The sequence below is a fragment of the Pan paniscus genome, chromosome 23 (genome assembly GCF_029289425.2).
Source record: "Pan paniscus chromosome 23, NHGRI_mPanPan1-v2.0_pri, whole genome shotgun sequence".
Taxonomy (NCBI): Eukaryota; Metazoa; Chordata; class Mammalia; order Primates; family Hominidae; genus Pan; species Pan paniscus.
Window position 1 is genome coordinate 30,156,295 of NC_085927.1, and position 16,681 is coordinate 30,172,975.

At 46.9% G+C, this 16,681-nt stretch overlaps 1 protein-coding gene across 20 annotated transcripts in view; it reads left to right on the forward strand.

Moving 5' to 3' along the window:
- MED15 (mediator complex subunit 15) overlaps window positions 1-16,681 on the forward strand; it is a 93,058-nt gene that overhangs the window by 39,314 nt on the left and 37,063 nt on the right. For 19 of the 20 annotated variants that reach the window (XM_063603222.1, XM_063603212.1, XM_063603213.1 and 16 more), the window contains one exon: window positions 3,225-3,312. In XM_063603222.1, coding sequence (XP_063459292.1) covers window positions 3,225-3,312 — 88 coding nt within the window. Of the gene's footprint in view, window positions 1-3,223; window positions 3,324-16,681 lie in introns of those variants that run through there. The other variant, XM_034952259.3, reaches the window with a different exon arrangement.

Here is a 16,681-nt window from a genome sequence, read left to right on the forward strand (position 1 = left end):
CTAAGCTGTGTTTCTAGATCTTGTCTCTCTGACTGTGCCAGGTGTCTCTGCTGCACCAAGACAGTGTCTGTCTGGGGCCTGCCAGTCTGCTGACACTCTCAAAAACAGCCAGTAGCAGCTCAAAAGGACTGCTTTTGTATCAAAGCCTGGCTTTGCTCTCTGATCGCTGCTGGTGGGCACAGAGCCCATCTGTGTAACTGGTTGTCACTCCCCAGACTCTTCTGCACCCTTCTTCCTCTCTGACTCCTGGCCACATCTGCCACCCACAGCCTCCCCACTCCTTACACAGCCAGCCTCCAGGCCGTCCTGCTTGGCCTGCAAATGCTCCCCTGCTGTTTCTACTGCTCTTCCCTGAGTCTCCCTATTGGTCCCAGTGCTTTGGGAGGCCAAGGTGGAGGATCACTTAAGGCCAGGAGTTTGAGACCAGCCTGGGCAACAAAGCAAGACCCTGTCTCTACAAAAAAAAGTAAAAAATAAAAAAATTAGCCAGGCGTGGTGGCGCATGCCTGTAGTCCCAGCTATTTGGGAGGCTGAGGTGGGAGGATACTTGAGCCCAGGAGTTTGAAGCTGCAGTGAGCTGTGTTTGCCCCACTGCGCTGCACCTGTGAGAGAGTGAGACGTTGTCTCAAAAAACAAAAGAAGAAAAAGAAAAAAGGAAGGTGGGAAGAACAAGTATGCCTTTGAAGGGCATACCTGCCTTGAGGGGCACAGATGAGGCAACCTTCAGAAAACAGGTCTCTGTAGCCACTTCCATCAGAAATGCTCACTGACTTCTTGGGGCCTAGCAGCTATCATCTCAGCCTCTGGGTGTGGAGACCCTGACCCATGCTAACCTGAGAGCATGAGTACAGGGTCCTCCCAGCCCACCCATGCCTCGCTTCCCCAGGATTCTGACCCAGTACCGCGCGTGAGTTGGTTGTCATTATCCTCCTGAATTGTTAACTCTCTCATCTTTTGTGGCCCTGGTGACCTTTCTTATTTGTCTCTTCCACCCCTGGATGCCTTGTGAGCAGAAACCCCTTGCTGCCTCCTCGCCTCCGTTCAGGCTTCAGGAAGCAGACAGGGAGGTAGGAACTCCAAGAGTGCAGGAGTCTCATTCTGTCGCCCAGGCTGGAGTGCAGTAGTGCCATCTTGGCTCACTGCAACCTCTGCCTCCAGGGTTCAAGCGATTCTCCTGCCTCAGCCTCCCGAGTAGCTGGGACCACAGGTGCCTGCCACCACACCCGACTAATTTTTGTATTTTTAGTGGAGACAGGGTTTCACCACGTTAGCCAGGCTGGTCTCAAACTCCTGACCTCAGGTGATCCACCTGCCTCGGCCTCCCAAAGTGCTGGGATTACAGACCTGAGCCATCGTGCCCAGCCCAAGAGTGCTTTTTGAATCTAGCAAGGTGGTAGGTCAATGTCATTTTGTTTTTCTTTTTACATTAAGACAGATGTATGCACCTCTCAGCATTAAACCTCCTTTCTGTGATGTCTTTAAGAATCACAGTCATATTGCTGTAGCCCCGTCTGTACATTCCTTCAGTTTCCTGAGGTTGGCTGGTTGCTGTTTGGAGTGGTCAGAATGCTTTCTAGCACGAGCTGGACTGGGCCTATTCAATTCACTCAGAGGCAAGGCCCCAGAGCCCTGACATGTTTGCTTGTTTCTTTTTTCTTTTTCTTTCTTTCTTTTTTTTTTTTTTTTGAGACGGAGTCTCGCACTGTTGCCCAGGCTGAAGTGCAGTGGCGCAATCTCCGCTCACTGCAAGCTCCGCCTCCTGGGTTCATGCCATTCTCCTGCCTCAGCCTCCCGAGTAGCTGGGACTACAGGCGCCTGCCACCATGCCCAGCTAATTTTTTGTATTTTTAGTAGAGACAGGGTTTCACTGTGTTAGCCAGGATGGTCGTGCTCGCCTGACCTCGTGATCTGCCTGCCTTGGCCTCCCAAAGTGCTGGGATTACAGGCGTGAGCCACCGTGCTCAGCCTGTTTCTTTCTTTCTTTCTTTCTTTTTTTTATTTTGAGATGGAGTTTTGCTCTGTCACCCAGGCTGGAGTGCAGTGGCGCGATCTCGGCTCACTGCAACCTCCACCTCCCGGTTCAAGCGATTCTCCTGCCTCAGCCTCCTTTGTAGCTGGGATTACAGGCATGCGCAACCACACCCTGCTAATTTTGTATTTTTAGTAGAGACAGGGTTTCACCATGTTGGTCAGGTTGGTCTTGAACTCCTGACTTCAGATGATCCACCCGCCTCGGCCTCCCAAAGTGTTGGGATTACAGGCGTGTGGCACTGCACCTGGCCACTTGTTTCTTTATCAGCAAGCCCAGGGTGGGAGGCCAGGCAAGGAAGAGACCCATCCCACTGGGAAGAAGGCAGGCAGTGAGCACACCAGAGCAGTCCACCCCTGGGAGCCATAGGCCAGGCCTTTCTAACAGATTCACACTTGTTTTTGTCTTTCTGTGTGTGAGTGTGGGAGGTGGGTGTGGGGGTGGGTGGGGCAGCATGTGCTGCATTCGAGGGGTCTCCAGCTTAACTGATGTACATGGCTCTTTATCCCCGTGGAGCAGCAGTGTGATGAAAAACTCTTCATAGGATTCTATCTCTTAGTACAAAATTGTTGGTAAATGGGTTTTTAAAGATATTTTTCACATTTATGTGGTCTTTCTCTTCTTGTCTCTAGCTAGAAGTTAAGTTGGAGCTTGTCTCTTTGATCCCACATACAGGACCTGCATTGTCCCACATAGGGACAGACCCTTGCCTTGGGAGGGACTGAGAGATGACTTCATGTGGCCCCTTCATTTTATAGGAGTAATCGAGTCTAGAACCAGGGTGCTACCATCTGGCAGAGTTCATGGGGAACGCAGGCCACTCAGAGAGCAGGAAATAAGAGGCCAGCTGGCCACCCAGTAGTCTAATGCATACTTCCTTGATCCTGAACTGGTTGTGAGCCATCCCTAGGGGCAACCCCTCCCCCGCCCCGTCCCCTCATGCCAGGGCTCTCTCTTTGCTTCATGGCGACCACCTTTCCTGTCCCTTTTTTCTGATCACCCTGCTCAGTGGCCTGTCATTGCTCTCTGTTGAGTGCCCCTTCCCATATGCCTCTCCTGGACCTCAGCCAGGCTGGTGTGCCGGCGATAGCACCTTGTCACCAGGGGCAGCTGCTATGCAGGGCCTGTTGGCCAGGGCCCTGCAGCGGTGGAGTCACTGGTGTGTACAAACGTCTCTTCTCCTTTTGTGTTTCAGCGAGGATGCCATGAGGAAAGCTGGTGTGGCACACAGTAAATCCAGCAAGGATATGGAAAGCCATGTTTTCCTGAAGGCCAAGACCCGGGTAAGGCCCTAGTAAGTGGAGCCACTCTGGCAGAGAGACTTGGAGAGGAGAGCGTCACAGACTCTGGAACCCCTCTGTTGGGTGTCCTAGGGTGTAGGGGTGGGGTGGTTGCTCATCGATTGATCACAGGCACAGTTGGTTTTGCCTGCAGCAGTCTGGGTCCTCCTGTGTGTCCATGGTACAGGGAGGGCACTTGGGTTGCAGGCCCAGCCTCTGGCCCCAGACCTCACTGCCGTCACCTTCCATCTGTGGTCAGCTCCTGTGAATCCTACAGGAAGCTTGCTCAGGCCCCTAGCTGGTCCTGTGGAAGGGATCAATGCCATGAGCAAGAACCTGGTTTGTCTTCAGCCCCTCCTAGGGGTCCTTACCTAAGCCCTATAGGGCCCTGAGGCATGGGCCCAGAAGCATTCCTGTCCCCTTTTGCTAAGTGAAGAAGGTGATGCTTAATCTAGAACTCGCCACAGGTGGAGTGGAGAAGAAGGATTTCCACTACATGTGGGCTTTCTCCCTGGGTGGGGCACCACACTGAGGGCTTTATGTGACCACCTCCTTTAATCTGTGTGTGCTCCCTGGGACAGAACCGTTTTACTAGAAATGAACAAAACACATATTCACTTGTGTGCACGTGTGTGTGCAAGGCAGAGCTGCAAGAGCACAGGGACTGAGGTGGGGTAGAGTGGGCTCTGTACTATGGACACGTGTGACTGAGGTGGGATAGAGTGGGCTCTGTATTATGGATACGTGTCACTGAGGTGGGGTAGAGTGGGCTCTGTACTACGGATACATTTGATAAGCTTTTTCTTTTTCTTTAAGAGCTTTATACGGTTCACCCTTTAAAGTTTACATTTCAGTGGTCTTTAGGATATTCACAGAGTTGTGTGGCCATCACCAAAATCTAATTTTGGAACATTCATTAATAAATAAAAAGAGGTGCAGCTTCCCTGTGTTGCCCAGGCTGGTTTCAAACTTTTGGCCCTACGCCATCCTCTTGCCTAGGCTTCCCAAAGTGCTGGGGTCACAGGTGCGAGCCACCAAGCCTGGCCTAATTTTAGAACTTTTTTTTTTTGAGACGGGGTCTCACTCTGTACCCAGGCTGGAGTGCAGTGGCGTGATCTCAGCCCACTGCAGCCTCAATCTCCTGGGCTTAAGCGATCCTCCTTTCTCAGTCTTCTGAGTAGCTGGGACTACAGGCATGTGCCACCACACCCGGCTAAGTTTTTTATTTTTTGTGGAGACGAGGTCCCACTATGTTGCCCAGGCTAGTCTTGAACTCCTGATCTCAAGCTATCCCCACGCCTTGCCCTCCCTAAATGCTGGGATTACAAGTGTGAGCCACCATGCCCAGCCTTCAACATTTTTTAAAGAAACTTTATACCTGTTAGCAGTCACACTCCCTTTTCCTTCAACCCTCAGCTACCACTTATACTTTCTACTGCTGTAGATTTGCCTATTCGGAATTTTCCATATAAATATAATTGTACAACATATGGTTGTGTGTGTGTGTGTGTGTGTGTGTGTGTGTGACAGTTTTCCTCTTGTGCCCAGGTTGGAGTGCAGTGGCACAATCTCAGCTCACTGCAACCTCCGCCTACCAGGTTCAAGCGATTCTTCCGCCTCAGCCTCCCAAGTAACCAGGATTACAGGTGCGCACCACCACACCCGACTAATTTTTTGTATTTTTAGTAGAGACTGGGTTTCATCATGTTGGCCAGGCTGGTCTCAAACTCCTGAGCTCAGGTGATCCGCCCGCCTCAGCCTCCCAAAGTGCAGGGATTACAGGCATGAGCCACCACACCCAGCCACGTACAATATATGTTTTTATTTTGCAGCTGGCTTATTTCACTTAGCATAATATTTTCAAGGTTCAAGGTCCATGAACCATGTTTGGTATATACTTTATTCCTCTTTTGTTTTTTTTAGATGGAGTCTCGCTCTGTCACCCAGGCTGGAAGTGCAATGGCACGATCTCGGCTCACTGCAACCTCCACCCACTGGGTTCAAGCAAGTCTCCTGTCTCAGCCTCCTTAGTAGCTGGGATTACAGGTGTGTGCCACCATGCCTGGCTAATTTTCGTATTTTTAGTAGAGATGGGGTTTTGCATTGGTCTGGGGCGATGTTGGCCAGGCTGGTCTCGAACTCCTGACCTCACGTGATCCACCTGCCTTGGCCTCCCAAAGTACTGGGATTACAGACGTGAGCCACCGTGCCTGGCCAACTTTATTCCTTTTTATTGTCAAATATTCCATTTCTGGATGGCCATATCACATATTTTATAGCCATTCGTTAGTTGGTGGACATTTACATAGTTTCTACTTTTTGGTTATTATGAGTAAGCAGAACAATAGTTAATGTATAAATTTTTGTGTGGGCTGTGTTTTCATTTCTCTTGGGTATATACCTAGGGGTAGAGTTGCTGGGTCATACCCTACCTCTGTATTTGACCTTTTGAGGAATTGCCAGATGTTTCCCAAAGCAACTGCACTATTTTAAATTCTCACCAGCAGCTTAAATGAGGTTTCAATTTCTCCTCATCCTCTCCAATACTTGTTATTGTCTATTTTAATTGTAGCCATTGTAATGGGTGTGATTTGCATTGTTTTGATCTGCATTTGCCTAGTGACTAATGATGTTGAGCATCTTTTTCATGTGCTTTTTGGCCATTTGTATATTTTCTTTGGAGTAATGTCTATTCAGATCCTCTGTCCATTTTTAAATTGAGTTGTTAGTCTTTTTATTGTTGGGTTGTAATAGTTCTTTATGCATTTGGATATAAGTCTGTTATTAAATATATAATTTGCAAATATATAGGGGGGATTTTATTTATTTATTTTTATTTTTGTTTTTTTGAGACAGTCTCGCTCTGTCGGCCAGGCTGGAGTGCAGTGGAAGTGGAGGGATGCAGGGGGTGTTAGTGATGCATTGTAATCATCCCGGAGAGCAGGACACCTCTCATAAGAGGTTTACCCAAGGGGGGCTGTGGAAAGGGCTAGAAATTGCTCCTGGAGGACGTGGAAAGCCACATAAGGTTTTTGACAGATTAGGGAAAGGCTGTGCCACTCTTTCTGAAGATGACAGTGTAGGCAGCCTTTCCATTTTGTGCCAAAAATAAAATTTTAAATACATAAATCACAGTAGTTTCTAGGACAACTGGGTAACTACATACAAAATATTGAGGTTGAGCCCCAACTTCATACCCTATACAAAACTTAACTCAAAATAAAAAACACCAGCCAGGCATGGTGGCACGTGCCTGTAGTCCTGCCTAATCGACAGGCTGAGGCTGGAGGGTCACTTGATCCCAGGAGTTTGAGATTACAGTAAGCTATGATTGTACCAACATGTTCCAGCCTGGGTGACAGAGTGAGACTCTGTCTCTAAAAAACTTTTTAAAAAATTAACTCAAAATGGGTCAAAAACCTAAATTTACAAGCTAAAACTATAAATATCTTAGAAGAAAGCAGAGGCATACATCTTCATGACCTTGGATTAGGCAGTAGTTTCTTAGATATGATGCCAAAAAAGCTACAAAAAACGTAGATAAATTTGACTTCATCAAAATTAAAAACTTGTACGTCATAGGACACTGTCATAAGAGGGAAAAACAACCCATGGGATGGGAGAAAATATTTGCAAATCACATATCAGGTAAGGGTTTAATATCCAGAATACATAAAGAACTCCTACAACTCAACAACAACAACAACAACAACAACAACAACAACAACAACAAGAAGCAACTAAAAAATAGGCAAAATACAGCCAGGCGCGGTGGCTCACACCTGTAATCCCAGCACTTTGGGAGGCCGAGGTGGGCAGATCATGAGGTCAGGAGATTGAGACCATCCTGGCTAACATGGTGAAACCCTGTCTCTACTAAAAATACAAAAAAAGGAAAAAAAATTAGCCAGGCGTGGTCGTGGGCGCCTGTAGTCCCAGCTACTCAGGAGGCTGAGGCAGGAGAATGGCGTGAACCCGGGAGGTGGAGCTTGCAGTGAGCCGAGATCATGCCACTGCACTCCAGACTGGGTGACAGAGTGAGACTCCGTCTCAAAAAAAAAAAATAAATAAAATAAATAAAAATAAATAAAATAAAAAACAGGCAAAATACTTGAATAAACCTATCTCCAAAGAAGAGATACAAATGGCCAACAACCATGTGAAAAGATGCTCGACATCACTAGTCATTAGGGAATTGCAAATAAAAACCACAATGAGATGCCACTTCATTTCCATTATAATGGCTATGATTTTTAAAAAAGACAATAATAAGCGTTGGCAAAGATGTAGAGAAATTGGAATTCTCTTTCTTTTTGAGACAGTCTCGCTCTGTCGCCCAGGCTAGAGTGCAGTGGCACAATCTCGTCTCACTACAGCCTTCGCCTCCCAAATTCCGGTGATTTTCCTGCCTCAGCCTCCTGGGTAGCTGGGACTATAGGCACACACCATCACACCCAGCTAATTTTTTTTTTTTTTTTTTGAGACGGAGTCTCGCTCTGTCGCCAGGCTAGAGTGCAGTGGCGGGATCTCGGCTCACCGCAACCTCCGCCTCCCAGGTTCAAACAATTACCCTGCCTCAGCCTCCCAAGTAGCTGGGACTACAGGCATGTGCCACCATGCCCAGCTAATTTTTGTATTTTTAGTAGAGACAGGGTTTCACCATGTTGGCCAGGATGGTCTCGATCTCTTGACTTTGTGATCCACCCACCTAGGCCTCCCAAAGTGCTGGGATTACAGGTGTGAGCTGCTGCGCCCAGCCAATGCCCGGCTAACTTTTGTATTTTTAGTAGAGACAGGGTCTCATCATGTTGGCCATGCTGGTCTTGATCTCCTGACCTCAGGTGGTCTACCCATCTTGGCCTCCCCAAAGTGCTGGGATTACAGGGGTGAGCCACCGTGCCTGGCAGAGAAATTAGAATTCTCATACATTGCTGGAGAGAATGTGAAATGGTGCTGTGGAAAACAGTATGACAGTTCATCAAAAAATTGAATGTAGAGTTACCATATGACCCAGAAGTTTCACTCCCAGGTATATATCCAAGAGAAAAGAAAACATGTCCACACAAAAACATATACACAAATGTTTATAGCATCATTATAACATCATAAATAGCCAAAAATGGAAACAACCCAAATGTCTACCAGCTGATGAATGGATAAACAGAATGTAGAATATCCATACAATGAATATCATGTGGCCACACGAAGCAGTGAAGGGCTGATACATGCTACAACATGGATGAAGCTAAAAACATTACATAAATGAAGCAGTCACAAAGGATGACATGTTGCATTTTTATAAAATGTCCAGAGAATACGAAGATCTATAGAGATAGTGTATTACTTTCCCATGGCTGCCATAACAAGTTACCATAAAGTTGGAGGCTCCTATCTCTGGGTCCATGGCTCTGACTTCTGAGCCCATGTCTCTGCCCTCACTTTCTTAAAGGGTAGCACATGTTTGAGGCTGCGTAGTTTTATCAGCCTATTCCTGCTTCTAAAATTTTGAGAGTTCTTCTTTGATTTTGCCTAGTCTATAAACTTTCTACTCCAAGCTGGCAGTGTTTCTGCTGGTAGAACATTCTCAAAATCCTTGTGGAACTTCTACATATATGATGGAATTCATAGTATTAGATGAGGTTTCTCCACAGATCTTTCCTAGATAATTTCATCTCTCTTCCTCACTTGTGTGAGATGATTGAGGGGATTCATGAGTCCCATGTTTAATCTCTTTGGCACTAGAAAAATTTGGAAGATATGCCACACCCTTGGCATTCTCTACAGAACACACTTTCCTAACAGTAAATCTCCTAGTTTTAGCGTTTTGGTTTTTTCCAATCTAAATAGCCTGAGAATTTCCCAAATCATTAAGTCTAGATTCCTTTCTGCTTAACAGTTCTTCCCTCAATTTCTCTCTCTTCTTTGTGTGTGTGTGTGTGTGTGTGTATTTTTAAAATTCTTTTTATTGTACCCTTAATTTATCTCTTTCATGTTGCTTTTTTTTTTTTTTTTTTTTTTTTTGGAGATGGAGTCTCACTCTCTCGCCCAGGCTGGAGTGCAGTGGTGTGATCTCAGGTCACTGCAACCTCCGCCTCCTGGGTTCAGGTGATTATCCTGCCTCAGCCTCCCAAGTGGCTGGGATTATAGGTGCCCACCACCACACCCAGCTAATTTTTGTATTTTTAGTAGAGACAGGGTTTCACCATGTTGGCCAGGCTGGTCTTGAGCTCTTGACCTCAAGTGATCTGCCTGCCTTGGCCTCCCAAAGTGCTGGGATTATAGATGTGAGCCACCATGCCCGGCCTCCTCTTGCATTTTACTACAAGCAGAAAGAAGAAACCAAGCTGAGTCTTTTTTTTTTATTTTTTTGAGACTGAGTCTCACTCTGTCGCCCAGGCTGGAGTGCAGTAGCGCGATCTTGGCTCATTGCAACCCCCACCTCCCAGGTTCAAGTGATTCTCCTGCCTCAGCCTCCCAAGTAGCTGGGATTACAGGTGCCCACCACCACGCCCGGCTAATTTTTGTATTTTTAGTAAAGATGGGATTTCACCATGTTGGCCAGGCTGGTCTTGAACTCCTGACCTCAGGTGATCTGCCTGCCTCAGCCTCCCAAAGTGCTGGGATTATAGGCATGAGTCACTGTGCCCGGCCGAAGCTGAGTCTTGAATGCTTTGATTGGAAGTCTGCTCAGCTAAATGTGCAAACTTATTGCTTGTGATTCTGCCTTCCACACAGCTACAGGACACAATCCAGCTAAACTTTTTGCCATTATATTACAAAGATCACCTTTGCTCTAGTTTCCAGTAACATGTTCCTTGTTTCCTTTGTTCCTTTAGAATCACCTTTAATTTTCATGTTTCTAACAACATTCTGTTTTTGATAGTATATGTATTCTTGAAGATAATACAGACTTTCTGTATCAAGTTCGTCATTTCCTTTAAGGCAGAGTCTGGGTGACAGAGTCTTTAACATCCACATGTCTACCCACACAGCCTGTTCAAGGAAACCTAGGCCTTTTCTATCATGCTTCTCACAATTCTACTAGTCCTCCTTTGTTATTGAGTTACAAAGCCACTGCCACATTTTTAGGCACCCTACTCCTGGTAACAAAATTCGTATGTTTCCTGTGGCTGCTATAACACGTTACTACAAGCTTGGTGGCTTAAAAGAACAGAAATTTAGGCCAGGTGCGGTGGCTCACGCCTGTAATCCCAGCACTTTGGGAGGCTGAGGCGGGCAGATCACAAGATCAGGAGATCGCAACCATCCTGGCTAACATGGTGAAACCCCCGTCTCTACTAAAAATACAAAACAACTAGCCAGGCGTGGTGGCGGGCGCCTGGAGTCCCAGCTACTCGGGAGGCTGAGGCAGGAGAATGGCTGAACCCGGGAGGTGGAGCTTGCAGTGAGCCGAGATCGCGGCACTGCACTCCAGCCTGGGTGACAGAGTGAGACTCTGTCTCAAACAAACAAACAAACAAACAAACAGAAATTTAATCTCACAGTTTTCAAGGCCAGATGTTCAAAGTCAGTACCATGGGTAAAAATCGCAGTGGCAGCAGGTAGGCTATAGGAGAGGAACCTGTTTCTTGCATCTTCTAGCTTTTGGTCACTGCTGGTACTCCTTGGCTTGTGGCTGTATCACTCCAGTCTTCAAGTCCAGCATCACGAGGTAAACACATTCTCTGTATTCCATCTTCATGTCGCCTTCTCTGTGTGTGTGAACTTTCCTTCTGCCTCCCTCTTAGGAGGATACATGCAATTGCAGTTAGGGTCCACCCGCATAACCCAGGATAGCCCTCCATCTCAAGATGTTTAACTTCATCATATCTGCAAAGACCTTTTTCTCAAATAAGGTAACATTTACAGGTTCCAGGGAATAGGACCTGATTTAAGGACTGTTATTTAGCCTGCCACAGACAGAAAGTTGATTAGTGATTGCCAAGGGTGCTGTAGGGAAATGGAGTTTTCATTTGGAGTGAAGATGATGTTCTAAAATTAGGCCAGGCACGGTGGCCCATGCCTGTAATCCCAACACTTTGGAGGCCAAGGCCAGTGGATCACTTGAGGCCAAGAGTTTGAGACCAGCCTGGCCAACATGGTGAAATCCTGCCTCTACTAAAAATACAAAAATCAGTAGGGGGTGACAGCACATACCTGTAGTCCCAGCTACTTGGGAGGGTGAGGCAGGAGAATCACTTGAACCCAGGAAGTGGAGGTTGCAGTGAGCTGAGATGGTGCCACTGCACTTCAGCCTGTGTGACAGAGCGAGACTCCACCTCAAAAAAAAAAAAAAAAGAAAGAAACAAAATGCTTTAAAATTGATTTTGGTAATGCTGCAGAACTCTGAATGTAGTACCAAAAACCATTGAATGGCATGTTTTAAATGGGTGAATTGTATCTCAGCCAGCCTATTACATATATTTTTAATGGAACGAGTGAAAATGATGAATAACAGGTCTGTTTTCCCTTGGTGGCCAGGTCAGGGCCGTGTGGTTTCCTTGGGTGGGGGGCACTGCTGGGGCTGCCTCGTCCCTACTTGGTTTCTGATGGTGTGTCCTGTGGGCTCGGGCCAAGGTCCCACGGGGCTACGGATACTATCATGGAACCACTCTTTCTGGAATTTGATGGTATTTCAAAATCTATTAGGAAAACTCTGAGACATGAAAGCACAGAGGCGTCATATTCCTCTAATCTGGAGTCAGCAGTTGCTGTGGTTTGGTGACTTTTCCCTTGGCTGTCTCTGTGTCCCTCCTGAAGTGTCGAGGGCACATCCCCACCCTCAGGGTTGTATCTCTGCTGAGCATCTCCACACTGGCCTGTGCTAGGGCCCCACCTGACAATCACATGGAGTCACTATTGTCATCAATGGGAAGGCCTCCTTCAAGTTTCAACGCTTTTTTCCTAATAGTTGGCTTCTTTGAATCAGGATCCAAACGAGGGTCTTTTCTCCCCTCTGGCCCCTCCCAGCCTGGTGAAGGAGCAGCCCAGCTGTCCTGCAGCCCTCCCCATGGGCTCTGATGTCTCCCAAGCTGCTGATTCATCCTGCCTGCCCCCTCCTTCTTATGAACTGGGTGCTAAATTGGAGAGCAGAGAGGGTGCCGTGGTCTTTTAGCAAAAATATATCCGAAGTATTGCCTTAATTTGTATTTCTGGGCATCTTGATATTCCCATAAGACCACAATTTGGAGGTTTGGAGAGCAACAACAGCCTGACCCTTGTAAAGCTCCTATTATCTTTCCGATGGTTTCATCATTTAATTAGGGCTTGTAGACTAATTCTGGCTTTTCTCCCACATTCGTTACGTGGAGTTTTTTTTTTTTTTTTTTGTCAAGAAAGGTTTTCTTTCGTCAGCCAGGGCTAGATGATTGTTTGAAACCCTGTGTGTTCAGGACCTCCAGGAATGCTGTTTTTCTGATCTTTCCAGTCTAAGGAGTCCCCCCAAGGGCCACAGATGGGTTCTCTTTGAGTGACATTTTGAGCTCAGGGCTGTGTATCTGGGGTGTTCTGGTCCATTGCTGTCATTCATTTTGATGCTTAGATGGTCCCATCCTCATCTAGCAGGAGCTCCTGTGTCTCTTGGGGCCCTCACACAACCTCTTTAGTTTTTCTTAGTCTGCTGGCATTTAGACCCAGATTGGCTGCTCCTCTAGGGAGTGAACCCTGGGGACTTCTGCCGGTAAAGTGGCATTTGGAGCATGCTACGTGGGCGCTGGTCTGTTCATTGCTTTGGGCCTTTCAGTGAACAGAACTAAGAAAAAACATGTTTTTGAAATAACAGCAACAACAAAAACCCATAATTTTACACTAATATTTCTAATTCAAATTTAAACTTATATATAGGGTTTTTACTTCTTTCATTTTAAACATGTGTCTTTTCTGTTACTATGAATATCTTGGTTTCTAATATTATTAGCATACTTGGTTGCTTTACTTTAAAATCATTTCAGAATAAACAGTTTATATTACCACTGATAACAAAAGGTAGACTAAACATTTAAGATTACCTTGAAGTTCTAATTGTCCTTAAAATGTATCCCTTTTATTGAGAACGTTTTGCTTTTTGTTTCATTTTTTTAAAAAGCCTCTCAAAAGATTTCTTTTCTCTATATGATTCTGCCACCAACTTAATATTCAGCTCATTTGTTTTAGTTTATTTGGAATGTTTAGGAATTGGACCTTTTTCTTTAGATTTGCTATACTTTTCATTTTAGAAAAATATTTTAGGCTGGCTACAGTGACTCACACCTGTAATCCCAACACTTTTGGAGGTTGAGGACTGAGCAAAAGACAAGCCGGCCAACATGGCAAAACCGTGTCTCTACAAAAAATTGGCCAGGCGTGGTGGCTCACGCTTGTAATCCCAGCACTTTGGGAGGCTGAGGTGGGCGGATCAGAAGGTCAGGAGATCGAGACCATCCTGGCTAACACGGTGAAACCCCGTCTCCACTAAAAAATACAAAAAATTAGCCAGACGTGGTGGCAGGCGCCTGTAGTCCCAGCTACTTGGGAGGCTGAGGCAGGAGAATAGCTTGCACCACCCGGGAGGCGGAGCTTGCAGTGAGCTGAGATTGCACCACTGCACTGCAGCTTGGGCCACAGAGAGACTCCATCTAAAAAATAAAAATAAATAAATAAATAAATTAGCTGGACATGGTAGTGCATGCATGTAGTCCCAGCTGCTCAGGAGGCTGAGGTGGGGAGGCTCACTTGAGCCCAGGAAGTTGAAACTGCAGTGAGCGATGATCGCGTCACTGCACTCCAGCCAGGGCGACAGAGTGAGACCCCATCTCAAAAAATATATATTTTTTTTAGAGAAATAAAATTCACTGAGTTGCCCCTGAGTTGCCCAGGCTGAACTCCTGGGTGTAAGCAATACTCCTACTTTATCCTTCCAAGTAGCTGGGATTACAAGACTGTGCCACTGTGCCTAGCTTTGATTTGTTTTTTTTTTTTGTTTGTTTTTTGTTTTGAGACAGAGTTTTCGCTCTTGTTGCCCAGGCTGGAGTGCAGTGGCGTGATCGCGGCTCACTGCAACCTCTGCCTCCTGGGTTCAAGCAATTCTCCTGCCTCAGCCTCCCAAGTAGCTGGGATTACCGGCGTGCGCCACCAGGCCTGGCTAATTTTTTTTGTATTTTTAGTAGAGATGGAGTTTCACCATGTTGGCCAGGCTGGTCTTGAATTCCTGTCCTCAGGTGATCCTCCTGTCTTGGCCTCCCAAAGTGCTGGGATTACAGGTATGAGCCAAGGTGCCCGACTTGATATGGCTTTATCTTCTCAATAGTAAAAGATTTATGTGCTTCTGAAGTGAAAACCCATAACACTGTGGGTTTAGAGAGGGCACATTTCCAGCACAGTTCCTGATACTTGCTGGGTTGTCGATTTTCAATTTTGGTGTATCTTTCCAGTGTTTCTCATGGCAGATTTAAGCAAATATGTGTGTTTACATTCCGCAGGTCTTATATAAAAGGTGTATGTCATGCAGTGTATGTGGCACGGAGCACGTGTTTCTATCCTTTCTCCTTCCTTGTGTTCACTCCACAATATGTTGTGAGGCACTTGTGCAAGATTTCCACATGTCAAGCAAGTGTGGAAATTCTATGAAGCTTTTAACTTTTTGAGGTGGGGTCTCACTCTGTCGCCCAAGCTGGAGTGCAGTGGAGTGGTCACAGCTCATTGCAGCATTGATCTCCCAGGCTCAAGCCTCAGCCTCCCACTTTGAGGCCACTGGCGTGTGCTACCACACCAGGGTAATGTTTGTTTGTTTGTTTGTTTTGTAGAGATGGTGTCTTACTATGTTGCCCAGGCTGGTCTTAAACTCCTGGCCTCAAGGGACCCTCCTGCCTTGGCTTCCCAAAATGTTGGAATAATAGATGTGAGCCTCCACGATTGGCCTCTATGGAGGTTTTTAAGGTTTCTGTTTTCTTATCTGTAAACTGGATGTGTTAGTAGTACCTGCCTCTGGGTGGTTGGGAGAAATCAAGGCGATAATGCATGTGAATTGTTGACTCCTGTGTCTGGCACCGTAAAGTGCCAAGTGCTAGCTGTTACTGTCATGATGTTCATTGTTTATGGTTTGTAATACTCAGCCTCAGGTACAGCTGGACACTTATATTTTGATAGCCAGCAGGGGAGCTGGAGCAGACCAAGTGAAGATAAGGGAGTTTCCTGACTCTTTAGCCCTTTTTTCTGCAGCAGTTCTAGGGGAGTTGGTGTGCTTTGGAGCAGAAAGGGGCATAATAATCTGTCCATCTGGATGGGGGTGGGGGTGGATGGTGAGGAGTCAGGAGTGAAAGAGCCCAGCCAGGGGGATCAGAGGCGCAGTTTCAGATCCAGGGCTTTCTCCCCTGGAAAGGAGTTGTTGTGGTTGACCCATTGCGTTCAGCCCCTAGATGTTCCTAGATAAACCTGCCTTTGGGGGAATGTAGGAAGTATCATCGCCCACAAGAAAGCTCCTTGGCTGGCAGCATGACAGCTTCCTGTGCTTGTTTCTCACATCAGGCGTCCCCTCCCTCCCCGCTCCCCACTAAGCCTCCTCACGCTGGTCTGGTAGCAGAGCTGGAGCAGATGGCAGTGGCTGCCCCTACTGTGGGTCAGGAGTGGTGCTGGGCACTGCAGGATGATGACGCCTGCCCACTGCATTCCAGGTGCTAGGCTGGCAGTGGGTCTTGCTCAGCCCTGGTGTTATGCAGAAGGGCTTTGGGGACATGGTCCTGAGCCTTGTTTGAGTGTCTTATGTCTAAGTAAAAGTATCTTGTTGCTTTTGAAACCTACTTCCCCTTGTTTTACCTTTTATGGATGTGGAGAAAACAAATTCATTTAAAGTATCGCAGACCTAAAAAATGGTCCAGGGCCTTAGGAGCTGTGAGGTGTTGACCTGGCTGGCCCCCAGGCCCTTCTCCCCTCATACCTGGCCACCTTGCTTCTGTTCCTGAGTGTCCTCGGGTTCCCACACCTCCATTGCCCCCATTCTCATACCACTGTCCTTCAGGGACAGGCTGCCTGTGGGCCCCCTTCACACGCACATCAGCTTTCCTATCAGTAATTGATGGGGATAGCCGGAAGCTGGGCGTGTTGACAGAACTGCCTTGGTGTCCGCTTGTTCTGGCCAGGCCTCGCTGCTTATCCCAGCTTTTCCTCTCCCCTGGGCCTTTCTTCTTCATGTTGTCCTGTGCTAATTCCCCGAGCTGAAAAAAAGAAGTGGGGTAGAGCTTGGAGATAGATGTGGGATGATAAAGATTTCGAAAGTGTCTTTGTATTTTTACACTCATCTGAGACCACTTTTCATCATCCTTCCCTCTGCCCTGCCATCTTATGAGTGTAGTGGATGGACTCTGAGTGTCACAGTGACTCAGGAGGAAGGTTGGGTGAG